The sequence below is a fragment of the Pongo pygmaeus genome, chromosome 9, assembly GCF_028885625.2.
Source record: "Pongo pygmaeus isolate AG05252 chromosome 9, NHGRI_mPonPyg2-v2.0_pri, whole genome shotgun sequence".
NCBI classification, from domain to species: domain Eukaryota; kingdom Metazoa; phylum Chordata; class Mammalia; order Primates; family Hominidae; genus Pongo; species Pongo pygmaeus.
In genome coordinates, this window is record NC_072382.2 from 58,714,573 (window position 1) to 58,736,329 (window position 21,757).

At 50.2% G+C, this 21,757-nt stretch overlaps 2 protein-coding genes across 5 annotated transcripts in view; one reads left to right on the forward strand and one right to left on the reverse strand.

The window, feature by feature from the left end:
• Positions 1–1,264: 1,264 nt before the first annotated feature.
• Positions 1,265–4,755, forward strand: KCNJ11 (potassium inwardly rectifying channel subfamily J member 11). 2 transcript variants are annotated; one of them, XM_054438748.2, is made up of 2 exons: positions 1,265–1,437; positions 2,767–4,755. In XM_054438748.2, the coding sequence occupies exon 2, from the start codon at positions 2,783–2,785 to the stop codon at positions 3,692–3,694; it is 912 nt and encodes a 303-aa protein (XP_054294723.1). In that variant the 5' UTR covers positions 1,265–1,437; positions 2,767–2,782; the 3' UTR covers positions 3,695–4,755. The 2 variants fall into 2 exon arrangements, with proteins under 2 accessions (XP_054294723.1, XP_054294722.1); XM_054438747.2 differs by lacking the exon at positions 1,265–1,437 and having other exon boundaries at positions 1,838–4,755.
• Positions 4,756–8,956: 4,201 nt separating this feature from the next.
• NCR3LG1 (natural killer cell cytotoxicity receptor 3 ligand 1) overlaps positions 8,957–21,757 on the reverse strand; it is a 29,945-nt gene continuing 17,144 nt past the window's right edge. The window contains exons 4-6 of one of the 3 annotated variants that reach the window (XR_008492380.2): positions 21,641–21,738; positions 9,259–18,606; positions 8,957–9,142 (exon numbers count right to left, since the gene is read on the reverse strand). Coding sequence is in view for 2 of the 3 variants with exons in the window: in XM_054438749.2 (XP_054294724.2) it covers positions 18,100–18,606; positions 21,641–21,738 (605 nt within the window). In the remaining variant the exon portion in view is untranslated. Of the gene's footprint in view, positions 18,607–20,204; positions 20,390–21,640; positions 21,739–21,757 lie in introns of all 3 variants that reach the window. The other 2 variants (XM_054438753.2, XM_054438749.2) reach the window with 2 other exon arrangements.

A 21,757-nucleotide genomic window follows, 5' to 3' on the forward strand; every position in this document is an offset into this window, starting at 1 on the left:
CTAGTTCATCCTCTTTCAAGGCCAGGTGTTTCTGCAATAGTGCCCAAATCCCTGGGGAACTTTCCTTTTCTGATGGCTGGACAGTTGTAGTTGCCTCAGAGATTTCCCCATGTAACCCTGTCTCCTTGAGCTTGCCACTCTGCTCATCTCATTTTACCCCCGCCTTCCTAGACACTGCATCTTTGTTAATATAGCCCATGATCACACCCATCCTTTGTAGCGGTGTTCGCTCTGCCTGCCGGTGGGCAGGCAGAGAAAGGAAAATCCAATATAAAATGCATATCTTGCCCCCACTGTGGCCCACAGCCACACTGCCCTTTCCAGACCCTGTCTCAAGCCCCCACTCCAACAAAATGGCCACAGATGGTCAGGGGTTCTTCCATAAGGATCTGAGCCACAGAGAGGGGTAAAGCCGTTACTGTTCCAACAACAGAGATCTAGCAGGCTTTCCCTCCCAGCTGAGAACCGGGGTCCATGCCACAGGGCAGCCTCAGGCTGATGCCTGAACAGAAACACCACCATGCCGGGACCAAGAGCCTGGGTCCCCCAGTGCCCGAGGCAGCCCTAACACACTGTTCAGGCCTAAATACCACCCATGACCTAACGTGGAAGAAGTCAGGTGACAGGTGTGAGAAAGTGTAAAGCAAGTGGCCTTGGCTCAAACCTTCTTTAAAGTTGGGCCGGAATGGTTGAGAAGATGGAGCCGCCCAGGCTGCCCCACAGCAGTAGCAGGTGTTAAACTGTGCTCCTTTCCTGCCGAGGCCTTTTTTTTTCTTTTTTTTATGAGACGGAGTCTGAGCTTCCATCAGATTGTCAAAGGATTCAAGACTAAGATTAAGAGCATCCCCCAAAGAGAAGCAGCTGCAGGTTGAGAAGTCCTCGGACCGCCTAATTTCCCCCAGCCCTGGGATTGGTGGCGCCGCCTCTCAGCGCCTCCTTTCCCGAGGAACCCGCAAACCTGGCGCGGCCGAGAGGCGGATTACTGACCCAAATACGGATGGGGATATTGGGGGAGGGGAGGCCAGGGCGACAGGGCGGCGGCCCCAGACTGGGAGGGCGGGTCACAGATCCTTCCCAGCCCCCCACTTTCGTAGAGCGTGGGCAGGAGGAACCTTTGGGTTCCGCGGATCAGAAAAACTCCGAAGGCCAGGTTATGAGTCCCGGGAGGGGAGGTGGAGGGCGGGGGCGGGGAGGGGCGGGGGCTTGCTCCGGCCCCGCCCCCTACGCTCCGGTGCAGGTCGGGCTCCCCCTGGCGGTCCCCGGCCCCTTTCCTCTCCTCGTGCGCCCCCCTCCCGCCGTCCTAGACCCCTGCCTAGCCCAGGTCGGTCTCCGCGGATCCACGGACGGACAGACAGACGGGAGAACGGCCAGCCGTGAGCGCCCGGGCGGCGGGAGGGGGCGGGGAGGCGACGGCCGTGGCGTGAGGAGCAGGAGCAGGTGCAGCGGCGGCGGCGGCGGGCGGGGCCGGGACCCGGCGCGGAGCGGGGGCTGCGGCGCGGGCGGGCGGCAGGGACCGGGAGGCCGCGACTCGGAGTCAGCCCCGCCGGGTCGCGCGCGGGGCCGGGGAGCCGGAGTTGAGCCGGGTGGGGTGGTGACTCCAGAGAACGCAGGATCCCAAGGAGACAGAGAGGACGAGAGCTGGAGGGGGATCCGGAGAGCGGCGGGGGCGCTCCGGGAGGGGTGGAGTAGGACATAGGGGGCGCACCTGGAGGGGAGACGGGGCGGGGGTGGCCAGGACCTGAGCTGGAGCTTGGGAGCCCGAAGGCCAGACAGGTGAGGCGGGAGACCCGGAGGTGGGGGTGAGGTCCGGTTAGTGGGAGAGATCCGGAGGTGTTAAGTTCTGAGCTGGGCTGAGAAGGCAGGCTGGGCTGGGATAAGGGCTCTCAGCGGGAGGCCCAGGGGTGGTCAGCTGGTGGGGGAAGCTGGGGGAGGACCCAGGGCCAGCTGGAGAGCCGGCAGGGTTGGGGGCTCCCTAGGCGACAGGCAGGTGGGCTCAAGGGTGAGGCTGTTTTTTTGTTTTGTTTTTTGTTTTTGAGACAGAGTCTCGCTCTGTCGCCCAGGCTGGAGTGCAGTGGCGTGATCTCGGCTCACTGCAACCTCCGCCTCCTGGGTTCAAGCGATTCTCCTGCCTCAGCCTCCTGAGTAGCTGGGATTACAGGTGCGCACCACCATGCCCGTCTAACTTTTGTATTTTTAGTAGAGATGGGGTTTCACCATGTTGGTCAGGCTGATCTCGAACTCCTGACCTAGTGATCTGCCCTCCTCAGCCTCCCAAAGTACTGGGATTACAGGCACCAGCCACCGCGCCCGGCCTGAGGCTGGTATTAAGAAGTGAAGTGGGACCCAGGTGGAGGTAAAGAAGAGTCTGGTGGGGAGTTATCTCAGAAGTGAGGCCAGCACAGGCTGAGTGCAGCCCCAGGGTGAGAAGGTGCCCACCAAGAAGACGCCGCAGTGAGGCCCTAGGCCACGTCCGAGGGGTGCCTCCGATGGGGGAAGCCCCTCCCTGGGGGTCACCGGAGCCATGCTGTCCCGCAAGGGCATCATCCCCGAGGAGTACGTGCTGACACGCCTAGCAGAGGACCCTACCGAGCCCAGGTACCGTGCCCGCCAGCGGAGGGCCCGCTTTGTGTCCAAGAAAGGCAACTGCAACGTGGCCCACAAGAACATCCGGGAGCAGGGCCGATTCCTGCAGGACGTGTTCACCACGCTGGTGGACCTCAAGTGGCCACACACGTTGCTCATCTTCACCATGTCCTTCCTGTGCAGCTGGCTGCTCTTCGCCATGGCCTGGTGGCTCATCGCCTTCGCCCACGGCGACCTGGCCCCCAGCGAGGGCACTGCTGAGCCCTGCGTCACCAGCATCCACTCCTTTTCGTCTGCCTTCCTTTTCTCCATTGAGGTCCAAGTGACTATTGGCTTTGGGGGGCGCATGGTGACTGAGGAGTGCCCGCTGGCCATCCTGATCCTCATCGTGCAGAACATCGTGGGGCTCATGATCAACGCCATCATGCTTGGCTGCATCTTCATGAAGACTGCCCAAGCCCACCGCAGGGCCGAGACCCTCATCTTCAGCAAGCACGCGGTGATCGCCCTGCGCCACGGCCGCCTCTGCTTCATGCTGCGTGTGGGTGACCTCCGCAAGAGCATGATCATCAGCGCCACCATCCACATGCAGGTGGTACGCAAGACCACCAGCCCCGAGGGCGAGGTGGTGCCCCTCCACCAGGTGGACATCCCCATGGAGAACGGCGTGGGCGGCAACAGCATCTTCCTGGTGGCCCCGCTGATCATCTACCATGTCATCGATGCCAACAGCCCACTCTATGATCTGGCACCCAGCGACCTGCACCACCACCAGGACCTTGAGATCATCGTCATCCTGGAAGGCGTGGTGGAAACCACGGGCATCACCACCCAGGCCCGCACCTCCTACCTGGCCGATGAGATCCTGTGGGGCCAGCGCTTTGTGCCCATTGTAGCTGAGGAGGATGGACGTTACTCTGTGGACTACTCCAAGTTTGGCAACACCATCAAAGTGCCCACACCACTCTGCACGGCCCGCCAGCTTGATGAGGACCGCAGCCTACTGGAAGCTCTGACCCTCGCCTCAGCCCGCGGGCCCCTGCGCAAGCGCAGCGTGCCCATGGCCAAGGCCAAGCCCAAGTTCAGCATCTCTCCAGATTCCCTGTCCTGAGCCATGGTCTCTCGGGCCCCCCACACGCGTGTGTACACACGGACCGTGTGGTATGGTATGTAGCCCAGCTAGGGCCTGGTGTGAGGCTGGGCCAGCCTCAGCTCAGCCTCCCCCTGCTGCTCCTCCAGGGTGTTACAAGGCACTTGGCACTATGCTATTTCTGGCCTCAGCAGGAACCTGTACTGGGTTATTTTTGTCCCTGCTCCTCCCAACCCAATTCAGGACTGGCTCACCCCTCTCCCCCACCCAAGGCTGCAGAGGCTGTGGGAGGTGCTGGGCCCTAGAGCTGTGTGTCCAGCCAGTCCTGGGTCCCCAAGATTGACCAGCCACACACTGGGCTGGTGGCTGGGGAAGAACAATCCCCTGAGGGCTGCTGCTTTGCTTCTGTGGCTCCAAGAAGTGCCTGTGGTCAGGCCCCAGCTCTCCTTGGTCCCTGAAAAAGCACCTGGCTAAGGGCTGGGCCTGGCCAGCAGGGAGGGCAGTTGATGAGAGAGCGTGTTCCCGCTGGAGGGTTGGTGCTGTGGAGCCTACACCGGCAGGGACAGCCTGGGGCTGACAGGGCTCCCCTCCGAGGGCCAGTTTCAGGGCTGGAAGGGGAGGAAGCAGGGGAAGGTGACCTGAGGAGGCTCGGCTTTGTAGAGCCCCGCTCAGGCACAGGGAGGAGAGGCCAGGGCTCCTGCCTTTTGCCACATTGGCCTCCTGCAGTGAGGGCTCCGTGGGCTGGGGCTGCTGCCCCTGCCTACTTCCTGCCTGTCCCCAGAGGCTGAGGAGAGGGGGTACTGTGCCCACCACACGATTAGGCCTCAGACCCAACTGTGGTCCTGGCTCCACGACAGTGGCTGCCACTCACTTTGTCCAGAGGGTGGCTTGGGGGTGGGTGTCTTTGGCTTGCTGGAAAAGGTGTGGGAACGTTCAGGATGGTGGGAGGGAGTGAGGTCCCTGAGGTGAAGAGGCCCTTGGTCCTGATGGGTTTGACCCGCGCCTGGACCCTTGGAGCAGTGTTGTGTGAACTTGCCTAGAACTCTGCCTTCTCCATTGTCAATAAAGCCTCCCCCTCATGACCTAAACTCTGGGCTTTTCTTGCTGGGGAGGCAGCAAGCATGCTGGTGGGAAGGGAGGCAGGGACTGGCAGCTGCCACCCCCTTCAAGAGGCACCATAGACCCTAGCAGGGAGGCCAGGGGAGGGACGGAAGGCTGGCACCTCTTCCACCAGTTCAGGGGGACCTTCCCCCCTCCTGCCTCAGGTGGCCCAGCCCTGTCAGCCTGTCTGGCCAACTCAGCCTTTGGGCACTCACCAGGCTTTGCAACCCTGGGCTCTGTCTCTACTCCCAGGGACCTGCTGGAAGGCTGGAGTGCCCAGGGAGAGGGGTAGAGGTGTCACAGGCATTAGTGTAGTAATTGGAGCACTAACTCTCTGAACCAGCCAACTGCCTGGGTTCGAATCCTGGCTCTAGCTGTATGACTTTTGTCAAGTAACTTAACCTCTCTGTGTCTCAGTTGCCTCATCTATAACATGGATGCTAATAGTACCTACCTCATAGAATTGTTTTGGAAGTAAATGAAAAATATGTAAAATGCTGAAGTGCCTGGTCTACAGTAAGTGCTCAATAAATGTTAACTATTGTGACTGCTGCTGAATCAGCTACATGATGAGGAAACGGCCAAACAAGTGTTAAAGAGAGACGGTGCTTTTATTTTGCCCTTGGTCTTGTTTCTTTGCCAGGTCTTTCTTTCCACATGGTGCCCCCTCCTAGCTGAGACCATGATTTTAGGGGCTGTGGCAATGCCTGTGACCGGGTCTCCTTGTCTCTATCTCACCCACTGCAGTACATCTGCCACACCGCCTCCAGGGTGGTCTTAGAAGGGTGGGTCACCCCCCACCCCCACCATGAAATACCTTCGGTAGTTTCCCATCAGCTCTGGGTCAAGGCTAGCTTCTTAGCCAGCCATTTCAGGCTGTGACTGCCTCTCCAGCCTTATGGCCCACTGTTTTCTTGCCAGGAGTCTGCACTTGCCCACCCACTTCCCTGGGTACGTCGCTGTTCTATCCCTCCTGGCACATAATGTTGAGCTTCCTACCTCCCAGACCTTGCTTATGTTATTCCCTTGGCCTGGACTGCCCAGGCCTCCCCTCTGTCTGTTGAAATCCATAAAAATCCAGGCCGAGTGATGCCTCCTTGAAACCTTCCCTGATTTCTCTGGAAAAGGAAGGTCCCTTCCCTCTGCTGTGCTATGGGCATTCTCCTTTTGCCTACGTTTAGGGGTCTGTCTCCCCATCCCCAAGTCCATGGCTTCCTGAGGTCAGGGACTGTGACTCAGCACTGTGGCTGGCTTACATGGAGTAGGTGCTACATGAATGAACAAGTGAATGAATGAATTAATGAATGGATGGCATACAGGACAAAAAACCAGGGTTATTGCTACAGTGTGAGGCCTGCATACAGGGCATCAGTGAGGGTCTGTCTCAGGCGGCTCCAGAGGCAGGGCCAAGGGGCCAGGAAGTTGCCGCTGCTGGTCTGAGCTCTAAGCTGCTCTCTCCCGGCACCCATGCAGTCCCCAGCGCCAATTCCCTTCCTTGCAGAGCTGACCCATTTCTGGTTTTGAGGGTGAAGGGGTGAAAGCTACTCAGAGTCAGCCCAGCATTCTAGGAGGCTGGCTCTTGCGACTCAGCTTGGCTGCCATTAAGGCCAAGGTGAAGGAACAGACTCACTAATAAGGACCTGCTGGCAGTACCATCCTTGGAGCCCCAACCAGAGTAACCTTCCTCCACCCCTCAGGGACCTTAAGCTGCTGGTGAGTGTGAAGCCCACAGAACTGAGGGCTTAGCGCCACCTGCTGGCCACAGAGAAGACTTACTTCAGCAGAGAAAATCAGGACCACTGGTCCTAGGTTTTCCACCAACTCTGAGGGAGACCCCAGCCTTAAGGCATAACCCAGGGAGGGGCTGGAAAGCTCCAGGCATAGAGAGGCAGTTCGACCAAGCCTCCCTCCTCCGCGAAGGTGTTCTTGCCCACTGATGGTGCTACCTCCATCTGGGGGGCACCCTTTCTCTATGGCACTGGCCTCAACTGGACAAAGAAGTTCACCTGAGCGCTACTCAGCCCAGCAGGAACTTCTGTGATAATTTTGTTTGTGATATTCTGCCTCCAGGATTGCATCCATTAGTCATCATGTGACAGCAGAGGAAGCAGTCCAGCTCGTCCACACGCTATGTGCAGAGCTGTCTCAACTCCAGGGCCCCTGAAAAGGAGAAGGGAAGTACCGTGTGTCACTGTGGCCCAGCAGGACTATGAGAGAAGCACCGTTCTTCTTTGAGTTTGTAGATGAGGAAACAGGGTCAGAAAGGGTGTCTCAGACCATTCAGGCGTCTATAACAAAATACCATAGACTGGGTGGCTTATAAACAACAGACGTTTACTACTCACAGTCTGGAAGCTGGGAAGTCCAAGATCAAGGTGCCAGTGGATTCAGTGTCTGCTGAAGGGCCTTTCTTTCCCCTGTAACCTTACATGGTGGAAGGTGTGAGGGAGCCCTCTGGGGCCTTGTTACATAAGGGCACTAATCCCATTCATGAGGATTCCACCCTCATCACCTCCCAAAGGCCCCACTTCCAAATACCTCACCTTGGGCATTAGGATTTAACATGTGCATTTTAAGGGGACACAGACATTTAGCCTATAGCAGGAAGTAATTTGCTAAGATCTCACAGCTAGTAGGAGGCAGGTCCAAGATTTCAGCCAAAGTCTGTCTAATGCCACAGCCCTGCTCTTCCCTCCCCCTCTTTCCCCTAGCACACAGTCCCAGTGACCTAAGCTCCAGCTTTTAGTAGGGCTGCACCTTGTTGTAAGTGTCACATTCACCACAGGGAGAAAGTTGTCTCCCAACCAAGGGAAAGAGGGAAGGTGGAACTCAGCAAGCCCCTGGGCCTCCCTGAGATCCCAGATTGGAAACTGGCAGCAGGCTTGGCTGTTCTGTGGCAGCCTAGATTATGTCCAGAACACCTATGAAGTCAGAACAACCTCACTGGCACTTTTTCTGGCCCACGTGCATGGTGAGCCCTCCATCTTCTTCCTTCTTACAGGAAGACTGGGCTCTTTGCCTTCCAGGCTCTTCTTCCAGCCAGTCAGGTGTCAATGCAGCCTGATTGGGCACATCTGCCGCCCATCTGTCCCCAACTCATATCAATGGTGTGAGATATGTCCTGGGCCTCAGTCCTGAGCTTCAGAGGGAAGGCAAGCCAGGCCACCCTCTTCCTGTGTGCTAGTCTAGAAAAACTAGCCCACTCGCACACTAGAACCTGCCCAGGCCTAACACCTGTGGATTCGGCATCTCCAGCCAATGTCACCATGAGACCCATCCGAGCCCCACTAATGTGCACCTCTGGCCCTTCTGCTGGAGAGGACTCACGCAGCTTCTCCAGGGCCCACTTTCTCTCCACGGGCAGGAGGCTCTGTCCTTCACCTGAGCTCCTCCCCCACATCTTTTTCTAGGTAGAACTTTCCAGGGAGCTTGCATTCACAGCAGGAGAGCTGCCCTAACACTCCACAAGTCTCTGGGCTCCCCAGGGCCTCTGAGGTCTCCCAGGCCCAGATATCAGACCCTCTGTGTTGTACCAAGTGTCCAGATAACTTTAGAAAGAAGACATGAATTCTGTTCATCAAAGTCATGTTGACCTCAGGTCCGAAGAACAACAGATTGATTCCAGCTTGAAAGAAGCTGGGGAAAGGAAGAACAGTGGGGTTAGTCAGAGCTGGGCCAGAAGTGCCTTTTGTTGTGCTGGATTCTGGGTTATTGGCAGCCCCTCTGCCAGATCTACCCGCCTAGGGCACTGACTCTATGGGAGTGGAAGCAGTTGCTACCCACACCCTATTCTAGTTCCACTCTGGGCAGGTCCAACTCTGGAGTGATGTGAAGAGCAGGCTGCCTGGACTGGCCAAACTGGGTCCAGGAGTGTGAACTTCTGCCTTTCCCCAGACCTCAATTTCTGGTAGGCACCAAGGCCAATGAGTGAAACGAGTAATACAAAATGCCTGTGCAGCTCCACAGCTTATTACCTTCAGTGGGGGAAGCAACAATGTTCAGGTATGCAGCACAGGTTGGCACTACCTAGAAGCTGTCTATAGCTTATAGGATGCAGTTGACTCTTTTGTTAGTCATGCACCTCCCCTTCATGAAATGATATTGTTCCTTGCAGCACAAATATGTCCCAACCTCCTCCTCCCCAGATCATCAGCCCCCAACTGAAGCAAAATAGACTTTGGGTAGTCTTTCCTCTGTTTACTCTTTACTTCATTTGATCAATTCCAATTTTTTTCATAATGCCATTATTATTGAGGGAAGGGGAGTAACTTCAAGGTAATCCAGAGAGAAGCAAATGCAATACAGTTCTGACTGAGATGCAGATTCCTTTTTGTTAAATGCCGACTGTGTCCTTGGTTTCCCATTCACCTGAGAAGTAGAAGAATAAAAATCATTCCATAGTTCCATCCAAGGAGGGCAGCTGCAACAGTGTGCTCTTGAGCAGGCAGTCTGGGTCATCAGGAAAAGCCATTCCAGTTACTCACGCATTCTCTGAGAAACCTTGTCATCTCTGCCATCTGTCTCTGTGTAGGAACTGCCAAAGTCCTTCGGTTCCCCATCTCAAATAAGCAGTGAATGGGTTACTTCCCTCATTCTAATCCTTCAGTCCCTCCTTGTGTCCGTTTGGATCTTCCAGGAAGCAGCTTTCAAGATGGAGTTAGAAGTACAAGTAAGTAATTAGGGGTGGTTCCCGTGAAAGATAAAGGGGAGAGGCTGTAGGGGGGAAAGCCTCAGACCACAGTGCAGGCTGACTGTGAAGGAGAGGCAGGGGGAATGAGGGAGGACTAAGATGAGCCTCAGGCTACAGTACAGTAAGTCCTCACTTAATGGAGTTGATAGGATCTTGGAAATTATGACTTTAAATAAAATAATGTAGAACAAAACCAATTTTCCCATAGGCTAATTGCTGTAAGAAAGAATTAAGTTCACAGCATATTTCTGATCATAAAACACAACATCAAACTTCTAAATAAAGACCAAACACTTCAATATTTAACACTGAAATAAATGTTTACATATACATTGAGGAATGATTACTAATACTAATGACCAATACTAGGCCAGGCACGGTGGTTCATGCCTGTAATCCTAGCACTTTGGGAGCCCAAGGCAGGAGGATAGCTTGAGCTCAGGAGTTTGAGACCAGCCTGGACAACATAGCGAGACCTTATCTCTACAAAAAATACAAACAAATTAGCCAGGCATGGTGACATGCGCCTGTAGTCCCAGCTACTCAGGAAACTGAGGTGGGAGTATCGGTTGAGCCCAGGAGGTGGAGGTTGCAGTAAGCCAAGATTGTGCCACTGCACTCTGGCCTAGGTGACAGAGTGAGACTTTGTCTCAAAAAAAAATTACTAAAAACAAATAGTAATTACTCACCCAATGATTCCAGTTCAGAGTTGTGGGTGGCCAGAGCCTATCCCAGTGGCTCAGAGCACTAAGTGGGCATCAACCCTGGAGAGGATGGTATCCGGCTGTAGGGCATGCTCACACCCACACCCTCACTCACTCTGGCACCATTTAGACACCCCAATTTACTGAAAGTGCTCATCTTTGCGATGTGGGAGGAAACCAGAGTACCTGATGAAAACCCATGCAGAACATGCAAACTCCACACAGACAGTGGCTCAGGTTGGGAACTGAATTTTTTTTTCATCAATGTGATAACAAAATGACATCAAATAAAATGATGTTATTCTAGCACCTAATATACACTCTGAGAAAGTCTTGGCCACCCCAGATCCCCAAGATCAGCAGCTGGAGATCTCGGGATATAGTTCAGTATTCCAGCATCAGCTCCCAACACGGAGCTCCTGCCTTGCTCAGTCAGTGGCAGAAGCAGTCTGGGGAGAGCATGGCACCAGCTGGAATACTGAAGCAGATCCCTGAGATCTGTAGCTGGAGCCCGTCAGCTGACTGCACTCCTCACACAGGCTCTCTCTCGAAGGGGGTCTCAGAGGCACATCTCTGTGGCTACCACACTTCTTTTGGTCAAAGCTCAGCTTCCTGAGGAGTTGTAGCACTTAGCTTATGCTGTGTAACAAAGCCAGTATAAAACAGTGGCTTTAAAAAACATTTTAAATATTAATGTAATATTTAAAATGTTTTGCATATTAAAAGTATTTTCCAAGTATTTGAGAGTTGGCTCTGCCAGCTCTGCTGATCTCAGATTTGCTCACATGGAGTCAGGTGGCTGTCATCTAATCTAGCCTGGCCTCCACTGGAGCAACAAGGATGTGGTAGCCAACATCTCTCATCCTCCAGCAGGCTAGTCTGGACCTGTTCTTCTCTCAGCACCATTAGAAGCACACGAGGAAGCAAATGAAGACACACAAGGCCTCTTGGGGCTTACACTTGGAACTGGCATGCCTTCACTGCTGTCTTCTTAAGTTGGCTGAAAGAGGTCACATGGTTGGAGGCACTGCAAAGTTACACAGCAATGGACATGGATGCAGGGAAGCGTGTAGGATTGGAGTCATCTTTGCAAACAACTACAGGATCCAGCTGATCATAAACGATTTGTTTTCTTTTTCCATAAGCATCATTGCTGATGTTGGGGTTATCAGCAATAAACTCATAGTTTTACAGTCTCACCAATGCACCACAATGTAGCAGTCTCTCATTGCCCAAGGTATCACCTGAAGTTCTTTGTCTCACAACCAAGAAAATGAAGGAGTATGGACCCCAAAGGTGAGGTTGGAGCAAAAGTTTAAAAAGTGAAAACAGAAAGCTCCCCACTGCCAAGAGGGGGCCCAAAAGAGTGTTGCCATTTCACAGTTGAATACAGAGGCTTTTGTAAGAAATTGATGAGTGCTGCGCATCTCATTTGCATAAAGTATGAATTTCTGGTAGTTCTACCCTATCCTCCCAGTGTGCATGCAGGCCCTTAGCTTGAGTTACTCCATATGGCTTTGTTCCCCTTACTGCACATGTCTCAGGGGATGGAATTTTCCATTGTGGGCATCTCTGGGCAAGTCTCCTGTGTAGTCTTTCTTACCTAGGCAGCTGTGGACATGTCTAAGGCAAGCCTCCCTGTACAAGTTCTCTTGTCTTTGCCTGCAGTTTGATTTTTCAAGCTGTTCTTTTGTTTGGAAGAATTTTACCGAGGACCCACCCTAACTGCCTGTCTGACTGGTTTCTTCCTTCCTCCTCTCTCATTCCCTGCTTCAGGAGTGGAGACCCCAACTGCTGTTGGAGAAAGTGGACGATGACCACTCCTGGCTGCTTCCTGCTGGAAGGGGGCGTCGTTGGGATTACAGCAGTTAGGGCTCCTCCTGAGATTGGTCTAAGGGTCCCCGGAAGAATGGTGTGTCTATGTGTGGTTCTATCTGCAGCACCATTTGGAGTTTAATAGCCTCTAAGTGAGAGGAAACAATTTGAGTTACAGTATTGAATATACAAAGTCCAAACATTAGTACAAAACACACGAGCAAAAGGGGGCCTAATAAAGGAGCTAACCAGTTCCACAAAGAAGACTGGAATCCATTTAGGAGGGATTGTAGCCAACTGGGACTGGAGCCCACATTCTCTCTTAATCTGTCAATGTTCTAATTTGATCTTTAAGCACCTGTACGTTCTCTTCTACTTGACTAGAGGTGTTGATCTAGAAGTGACATGCTTCTTTTTAAAAGTGCACAGGTACCCCCTACTTTGGCCATAAGGATATCTAGGGCCTATTTTGCATAACTACTGAGGCTAAAGAGTTTATGAATTGTTGTGCTTCTATGGCTCCTACTGTTGGCTTCTACCCTTGTTGCAACATAATAGAAATATTAAGTACTGATCTTTCAAGGAGAGGAATACCAGCAAACCAGAATAGGCCTCTGGCTATAGAATCCCCTATCCATGGTTTTTCTAAGATAGGATTTGTCATGTGCAGGTCCTACCCAATCTTCTCTTTCAGTTAAGTCTCCATACGAGGGCATGGAAATGATAGACCTCTTTGTTCAGCGCATCTGAGATAGCACACTCGCTAGAAAAGAGGCTAGGCTAGGGATGTCCCCAGATGATGCTGCCATATCAGTGAAATTTAAAGATAACAGGTCAGGAACCACTGCCACGATAGCGCAAGTTCCCTTCCAGTGCCTAGGGAAGATTAAGGGTAGCCAGGAGCCACAAAGGAAATAAAGCCCTGTCCCCTGAAGGGCCGGTTCTAAGTTGTAGCTTGTGAGAGACACAGGCAGATCTTTCTCATATCTTAGAAGCTTCCCCCTCTTGCATATAATAGGAACATCTTTGGGATGGGGATATCCATACTCAGGATAGTCACTCATGATGCCATTTGGAATTTTACATGCTAAATGAGAAGGGTCCACCTGATAAATTGAGGTTTTTTGTTTGTTTGTTTGTTTTGAGACGGAGACTTACTCTGTCGCCCAGGCTGGAGTGCAGTGGCACAATCTCAGCTCTCTGCAACCTCTGCTTCCCGGGTTCAAGCAATTCTCCTGCCTCAGCCTCCCGAGTAGCTGGGACTACAGGCATGCACCACCACGCCTGGCTATTTTTTTTTTTTTTTTGTATTATTAGTACAGACGGGGTTTCACCATGTTGTCCAGGTTAGTCTTGAACTCCTGACCTCATCATCTACCCGCCTCAGCCTCCCAAAGTGCTGGGATTACAGGTCTAAGCCACCACACCTGGCCGACAAATGGAGTTTCAAAAGACCAGGAACACAATATGTCCTGGCCAGTATCTCAGATAATGCCCCCTTGTGACAGGGGCTGTCAGTCCAGAAGTCTCCTGTTCTGTTCACCCACAGATTTGTAGGCCATTACTACTAAGCATCATACAGGGGGTCTGGAATTCCATGAGGGTGCATGTCTGGGAAGGCCTATGTGTTGTTTTTTACATTATAGTGCCGTGTGTCAGGGTGGTTACCCAGAGCCTGCCATTGCCAGCAGGACTTCCAACCAGGAGGAGAGGCTGAATTCTGAAAGCCTCCCCTCCATATGGCTTCCAATTTTCTTAGATCATCCTTCTTATGTCTTTTTCTCCAAACCTCCAAGCTTTCAGCAATTACAAGTATGGTGTTATAATATTTGAGATCTCCCAGGTATGGTCCTTTTCCTCTGCTTTTAAAACAGGAGGAGGCATTTGCTATTACCCAGCCAACTTTTCCTAGCCTGAGGGTGTGAGGCTTATCTTTGGGGAAAGTGTTTTCTGGCACCAGGGAGGAAATGCTTTCCTGGGAGGAGTTAGTTACTCAGTTGAAAGTGTTCCCATACCATGCTCCACTTATGCCTGACAAGTCTTTAATGGCTAAAGGTAAAGCTAACAAAGGGAATCCTAAGACAGTAAATACCAAGTCATCAAGAGGTTCCTTAGTGTTACTGAACTGAGCAAACCGCTCAGGACAGACCCAGCAATTAGTCTTGTATAAATGGGAGATGGCTGATACCATAGAGGCTAAAGGGTGTGACGTATTACCAAACCCAATAAAAAGTCCTAGCAGACTCGGCCCCACTGGGTAGAGGCTGCTTTAAATGAGGGACCATTGTTGCTTTGGAAGTACTTAGGGAGCCCAAAGCGAGGAATTATTTAACTGATTAGTATTCTCACCACCTCAGAGGCCTTTTCTGTTCGGCATGGGAATGCCTCTACCCAGTTAATGAAGGTATGCACCCACACCAAAAGATATTGAATGCCATTTATTTTTGGCATATGGGTGAAGTCTATCTGCCAGTCCTCCCCTGAGTAACTTCCCATCCTTTGAGTGTGGTGGGGAAGAAGTCATCTGTTAAAGGGATTATTTTTAAGAGGGTTTCACGAGTATTAACAACCTATTTGACCATTTTTAGTAGATTTTCTCCTGAGAACAATCTTTGGACACATTGATGTCTTATGCTTTCCTAAGTGAAAGGCTCAGTGGAGGATTTTAAGAATCTTCCATTGGCTGGAGGCTAGCAAGCGTACTTTGCTATCTTCTGATTGTAACCATCCTGAGGGTTGAAAAGTATACCTTGAGAGGTGGCCCATTCTATCTCTGTAGGGGAATACTGAGGCTTTATTTCCTTTATGTAGCCCTCCCAAATCAGAGGGGTCTCAAGTGTATTGGGACCTTGGGGCCTTCTTACTGCTGACTTAGCTCTTTGGTCTGCTAGCCTGTTTCCTTTGGCTATTTCATCTACCCCTTTCTGATGCCCTCTGCAACGTCTGACCGCTAATTCTCATAGGAGGAACACTGAGGATAATAGCCTGTTGATGTCTTGATGGTATTTAATGCAAGACCCATTAGTGGTGAGGAAGTGCCTTTCCTTTCAGATGGCAGCATGGGCAAGGAGAACTAGAAAGGTACACTTGGAGTCAGTATAAATGTTAGCTGTCTTTCCTTTGCTTAGTTCAAGTGCTCTTGTGAGAGGGATCAGCTCAGCTGATTGAGTGCATGTGCCTGGTGAGAGAGGCACATTTTCAATGTTATTTAGGGTGACTACTGCATATCCCACTTTACAGATTCCCTGTCCTACAAAAGAGCTCCCATCCATAAAGTGGGTCCAGTCTGGATTTTCTAGGGGAATTTCTTGAGATCCTCCCTAGCGGCATAGTTGTACTACAGTCTGTTCACAATTATGTTCAGTTTCTCCAGTTTCCTCTGGGAGGAAAGTGTCTGGGATCAGGCAAGGACAGGTTTTTAACTGGACTGCAGATTCCTCTGGCAGCAAAGCCTGATACTTGAGGAGGCAGCTGTCTGTTAGCCAGAGACTCACTTTAGAGGACAGCAAGTCTGCCACATTATTTATGTGAGGTATAAACAGGTTATTCCCCAGGGTTAACTTGGTGGCCTCTGGGACTAGCAGGGCCACTACTGTAACTGCTCAGAGGCAAGTTGGCCATCCTTTAGCCTCCAAGTCAAGCTCTCTACTTAAGTAACCTACTGGCTGTTGAGATGGGCCTTGAACTTGAATTAAAACTCCCAGGGCCATTCCTTTCCTTTATGATACATGAAGATTAAAGGACTTCCCTACGGAAAGACTGGGGGCTGGTGCTTTAAGCAAGGCTTGTTTTAACTGATTAACGGCCTTTTGACCTTCAGGTTCCCAGGTCAGGAAGTGAGTTTTAGCCACTTGAATTTCTTTTATAAGGTGATATAAAGGGCAACCTATTTTATCATACCTGGGTATCTGTAACCTACAAAAACCCGTAATGCCCAAGCATCCCTCAGCTGTTTGAGGGTTCTGGGGAGAGGAAAGGAGGAAATGGGATTAATCCTCTCCTCGCCTAGTGCTCTTGTTCCCTTCTGACAAGACCAGACCTAGGTACTTTACCAAAGTCTGATAGAACTAAGCCTTAGATTTTGAAGCCTTATATCCCTTTCCAGCTAGGAAATTAAGGAGAGCCTCAGTGCCATCTCAAGAAACTTCCTCAGTTGGGGCACAGAGGAGAATGTCATCTACATATTGTAAAACTTTAACCTGAGAATGGAAGAATTTGAAGAGATCTCTTGACAATACTTGCCCAAATAGGTGGGGGCTATCTCTAAATCCCTGAGGCAGTACAGTCCATGTTAACTGGCTGGTTTGATTGGAGGGGTCTTCAAAGGTAAACAAGTATTGGGAGTAAGGGTGTAAAGGTATACAGAAAAAGGCATCCTTTAGGCCCAGAACTGTGAACGATTTAGTTCCCTCCGGTATTTGAGTTAGCGAAGTATAGGGATTGGGATCTACTGGATGAATCGTAATCACAGCCTCATGAATAAGGCAGAGGTCCTGAACTAGTCTCCGTTCCCCATTGGATTTTTGCACCCCTAATATTGGGGTGTTTCAAGGGCTACTGCAAGGCCTAAGGAGGCCTTGTGCCTTTAGGTTATCAATGCTGGCTTCTAGCCCTTTTCTACTTTCTGGCTTCAGGGGGTATTGTCTCTGGTTAGGAAAAAAAGTGGGATCCTTGAGGTGGATCCAGACTGGTATAGTGGTTATAGTCCGGCCACTTCTTCCCTGAGTTGCCCAAACCTCTGGGTTAATACTGGTTTCCACTAAGGGGAGGCAGAGTTTGTCCTGGAGCCATAAGGATGGTGGCCCCCATACGTGCTGGAGTATCTCTACCTAATAAAGGAGTGGAACTTTCAGGCATGACTAAAAAGCCCTGTGTAAACAGTAGGTTTATCTGACTGCAGCTAATAGGTTGAGAAAAATATCAAGTTAAAAGTCTTTCCTGAGATGCCCATCATGGTTGTGCTATGGGAGGAACGAAGGCCAGAATTGGAGAGGAAAACAGAAGACTGGCTCCAGTGTCCAGAAAGAAGTCTACCTTCCTCCCTTCGAATTCCAAAATCATCTGGGGCTCCTGGGTAGTAACAGCAGTCTGAGCCACTGGAGCCAGGGAGTTGAGCCCCAGGACCCATCAGTCCTGCTGGACCATTTGTGAGACTGGCTCTGGACTCAGTGACCTATGCTTCCCAGGACAGTCTGCCTTCCAGTGGTCCCCATTGTATACTGGACAGGGTTGAGGTGGCTTCTTCTTGCTGCCTGGGCAGTCCCTTTTGAAGTGCCCTGGTTTGCCACATTGGTAGCAACTAGCAGGTGCACCTTGGGGATACTGGGTTTTATACAAAGTGGCCACCAGAGTCTCTGCCTTTTTCTTGTGTTTCCTCTCCTTCCCCTGGGCCTCCTCCTGGTCCCTATTATAAAAGACCGAGGTGGCTACCTTCAGGAGGTTTTGTAAGGTGCTATCTGGTCCCATGGCCTGTTTCTCCAGCTTCCTTCTGATATCAGGGGCTGACTGAGTAATAAACTTGTCTTTCAAAATTAGCTGTCCCTCAGTTGAATTATTTATGTGAGGTACAAACACACCTCACAGGAGACAGGGAAGTGTGTTTCACTACAGCCTCTCTCAGCCTTTCCAAAAAGGCTGAGGGACTTTCATCTAGTTTTTGATCTATCATGGAGAGTTTGGGGTAATTAAGAGGCTTGGCTCTGGTCCTCTGTAGGCCCTCTAATAAGCACATTTGAAAATGTTTTCTTTGCCACTCATCTAAGGTACCACTGGGGTCCCAATTATGTTGTTCAAGGGGCACTGCCTCGCTTCCTATTGGGTATGTGAATGCTGGTTCTTTCTCACCTTCTTTCCTTATTGAGTGGCTATAGAAGACATGTTGTTCATCTCTGAATTTTTCTGCTGCCTGCAGGGCTACCTGTTTCTCTGAAGTAGTTAAGAGTTTAAAAGCAACCTAACATCACTCCAAGTAAGGTCAAACACCTGAGTTAGGTTTTGGAAAGCCTCTATATATCTATCAGGTCAACAGAGAACTTGCCCAGGTCCCCCTTTATTTGCCCAAGGTCCTGTAATGAAAAGGGAACTTCAACCCTAGTGGCACCATGTCCATCAGGCATTTACTGTAGGGGTAACAGTAAAGTTGGGGGTTGGGAGGGTAGAACTGGAGTTGTTGATGTTGTGGCTGGAGGAGATTCCCAGATAGGGGAAACAGGAAGGATTGGAGCATCCGGAACTGCATCCGAGTGTTCCCTAGGGGTTTGTTTCTCAGACTTTGGGGAATTATCATCTATGGACTTGCCTGATGTAACTGTTAGGAGAGCAGGGTCAATTCTACAACACTGACAAAGATCTGGGTTGTCTCTCAAGGCAAAGAAGGCTTGCACATAAGGAACCTCGGACCATTTGCCCTCCTGTCTGCAGAAAACATCTAGTTGTTGAATGGTATTAATATTAACACTTCCCTCAGGAGGCCAGGCCTCCCCATCCTGCAGCTGGTAAGATGGCCATGCCCAAGTACAAAAGAATACGAGGTGCTCTTTCTTCAGAGTCTGAGTGTCAAAGGAGTTCCAGTGTTTCATAATGCACTTGAGAGGAGTATAGGCTGAAGATGATTTGTTACACATCTAGAAAAAGAGGAGAGAAAAGGCATCCCTTAGTCTCCTTTGTCCTTCTGGAGTGACCAACAGCAGAGAGAAAAATAGAAGGGGCGTCCCCCTTCTCCTCTTCCCTCCCATTTCCTCAGGTTCCTGGTGACCATTATAGGTGCTGCCCATGGATCCAAGCATGACCTTCACCCACGAATCTGGAGGAGCTAGCTTGTGCTCACCTGCACAAGGCCCTAGCTCTCCACCCTGCTGGTTTCCTAGACCTACTTGGCCCATAAGGCTCCTGAGATTCCCTAGAACCCTGGGAGAGATTGTGCAGTAGTTGGATTTGGGCAAGACCCTTTAAGGAAGGGAACATCTTAACTCTATCCTTACATCCTCTTACTACCACCCAGGCAAAGTTATGAATTCCTAGAGAATGAGACCGATTGATTTCTAAACACAAGATCCCTTTCTCACTTAGATGCCAGTGTAGCTGTGTACAGAACAGATGCCTCAAAATAATGTAAAAATTGAATGGCTGTTCTCCCTCCAATGGGGATAACACTGAGGCTAAAATCTGTCTTCCCAGGGTGGCTTCCTCCTGGCTGTTGAAAGGGGAGTTTTTCTGCTTACAAATAGGGCATGGGGCCTGATCACTGAAAGAGGGACATAAGAGAGAAAGGAATCAGGGAACTAGAGGTTTTGGGCAAAGGGCTGACAAGGCTTCTCACAGAGAAAAATCCCATCCCACTAGGTAGCACTATAGGGTTTGAAATGTTAGGAAAAAACTCTGACTACAAATTCCTTCCAAGCAGAGGTCAGAAAGGGAGGTTTGGGGCTTAATAGGCTGTCCCCATAATATGCTGTCCAGTAGAAAAAACTAGTTTGTCTCATAGAGGGAATGCTTAAATTCATTGGGCAATGCTGAGCTCTTACATGAATGAAAAACAACCCGATGGAGAAAAGGGTATTCACTTGGGGTGAAACATCCCCCTATACAGTGCCATGAATGTCTATCACTGGGGGACAAAAAGGCCCTAAGTGAAAGTTTGGGCTGAAATCTTGAAGTCCCCCTGTCTCAAGGAAATCACAAAAACAACAATTATTTGAGTTACATTCCTCGTTACTAAGGTACTTGCTGACTTTGCTTAACAGGATTATCTCCCCAGGCTATAAAAACACCCACAACATTGCATACAAAGAAGGAATAGGAGACATAGTAGCCGCAAAAAGCAAGGAAGAAAATGCAATAGAAAAGTCTGGAAGTCCTGGTGCCAACACTCTGATGGGCTGTCGGGGGCTGGAGTTAGTCCAGGGACCTTCAGGTAACACTGAGGAGTAGCCTCAAACAAAAACCTTCAGTTGCCCCAGGACCTCCTTCTAGCCCATGTGACAGCTAAGTCCTCTGTGAAAGGAAACTGGATTAGAACAGAGCCAACATTCCCAACACCTGAGGGTGAAGGGGGACTGACAAAGTCCTCTCCAGCAAGCCTGTATCTTAAGTCTCATAAGGTTGGCAGCCACTCTAAAAGCTTTTAACTGGCCCAGTGTTTTGTTCAGTCTTCAGGAAAAAATCTGAGGACAAGAAGCCTCTGAAATGAAAGTAAAGAGTTTGGAGGTCCGCTCCTACTCACCCTTCCAGTGTTTCTTGGCCAATGCACCAAAATGTTAGTCTCGTCAATGCACCACAATGTAGCGGTCTCTCGTTGCCCGAGGTATCACCTGAAGTTCTTTGTCTCACGACCAAGAAAATTAAGGAGCATGGACCCCAAGGATGAAGTTGAAGTGAAAGGTTAAGAAGCGAGAAGAAAGCACTCCACTGCAGAAAGGGGGCCCAAAAGAGGGTTGCCATTTCACAGCTGAATACAAAGGCATAAGGCACACATTTCTGGTAGCTCCACCATCCTCGTAGTGTGCATGCAAGCCCTTAGCTTGAATTACTCCATGTGGCTTTGTTCCCCTTACTGTGCATGTGTCAGGGGATGGAATTTTCTATTGTGGGCATGTCTAGGCAAGTTTCCTGTGTAGCCTTGTTTTAATCTATGTGGCTGTGGGCATGTTTTAGGCAAGCCCCCCTGTACAAGTTCCCTTATCTGCAGTTTGATTTTTCAGGCTGCTCTTTTGTTTGAAGGAATTTGACTGAGGGCCCACCCTAACTGCCTGCCTGACTAGTTTCTTCCTTCCTCCTCTCTCAATAGCACCTGAATATCACAACGAGAGAAAGCCAAGAAATATGACATCAGTCACAAATACCACAAGAAACATTTGAAAACCACTTTTTATCCAGTTTTCTCATTGGCCTAGATCCAACAGGAATAAGTCCTGTGAATCTAAATGGCCAACTTTAGATAAAGAGCCATTTTTCTTAATTGATTATTCCACTTCTCCTAAAGTATTTATAATGAGATGTACTAGCTGTTGTGCAGATTTTGCCTTGACAGGCCCATAAATAATTGAGGGCCCTTTTATTATCTAAAACTATTTTAACTAACACATCTAAATAGGTCTCTTGGGCCTCTAAAGCTTGAGCTGTTTTATTTACTATTTGGGCCATAGTCAGGGATAAAAATGTTTAGAAACATGTTTTAGTTTAGAAATACCTACTGAGGGTTAGAAATTCTTAGTCAAACTAGTGAAATCTGGTGGTAAGTTATTGATCAGATAAAATATGAGCAATTCCCCTCTCTAAGCCATAGTTTCTAAATGTGTGAGAAAAACAAGCAGCCCACACATAGTTCAGGGCCTGGTCTGAACACTAAAGTCTGGTTCATTCACAGAGATATAATACTTGTTTAGTATGGAGAAACAGAGGGAGGCTTTAAAACACATCATCCCAGAGTCACAAACCATCATACAGAGGTCAGATGGCATGTGACAGCTAGGTCCTCTGTGATAGGAAACTGGATTGGAACACAGCCAACATTCCCAACACCTGAGATGGTGAAGGGGGACTGACAAAGTCCTTTCCAGCAGGCCTGTCCCTTGAGGCTTGTAAGGTTGGCAGCAGCTGCTCTAAAAGGTTTTTACTAGCCCAAGACACAGGGCTGAACTTTGCTTTGGAGCCCCTTACCTTTTTCCAAGGAATCAAAACAATTAATAAAACCAGTCCAACACCAATGAATGAAATAGGCCACCAATGAATGGAAAAGATATCTGTCTTCTCAGTTTCTGCAGAGACAGAAGGAAA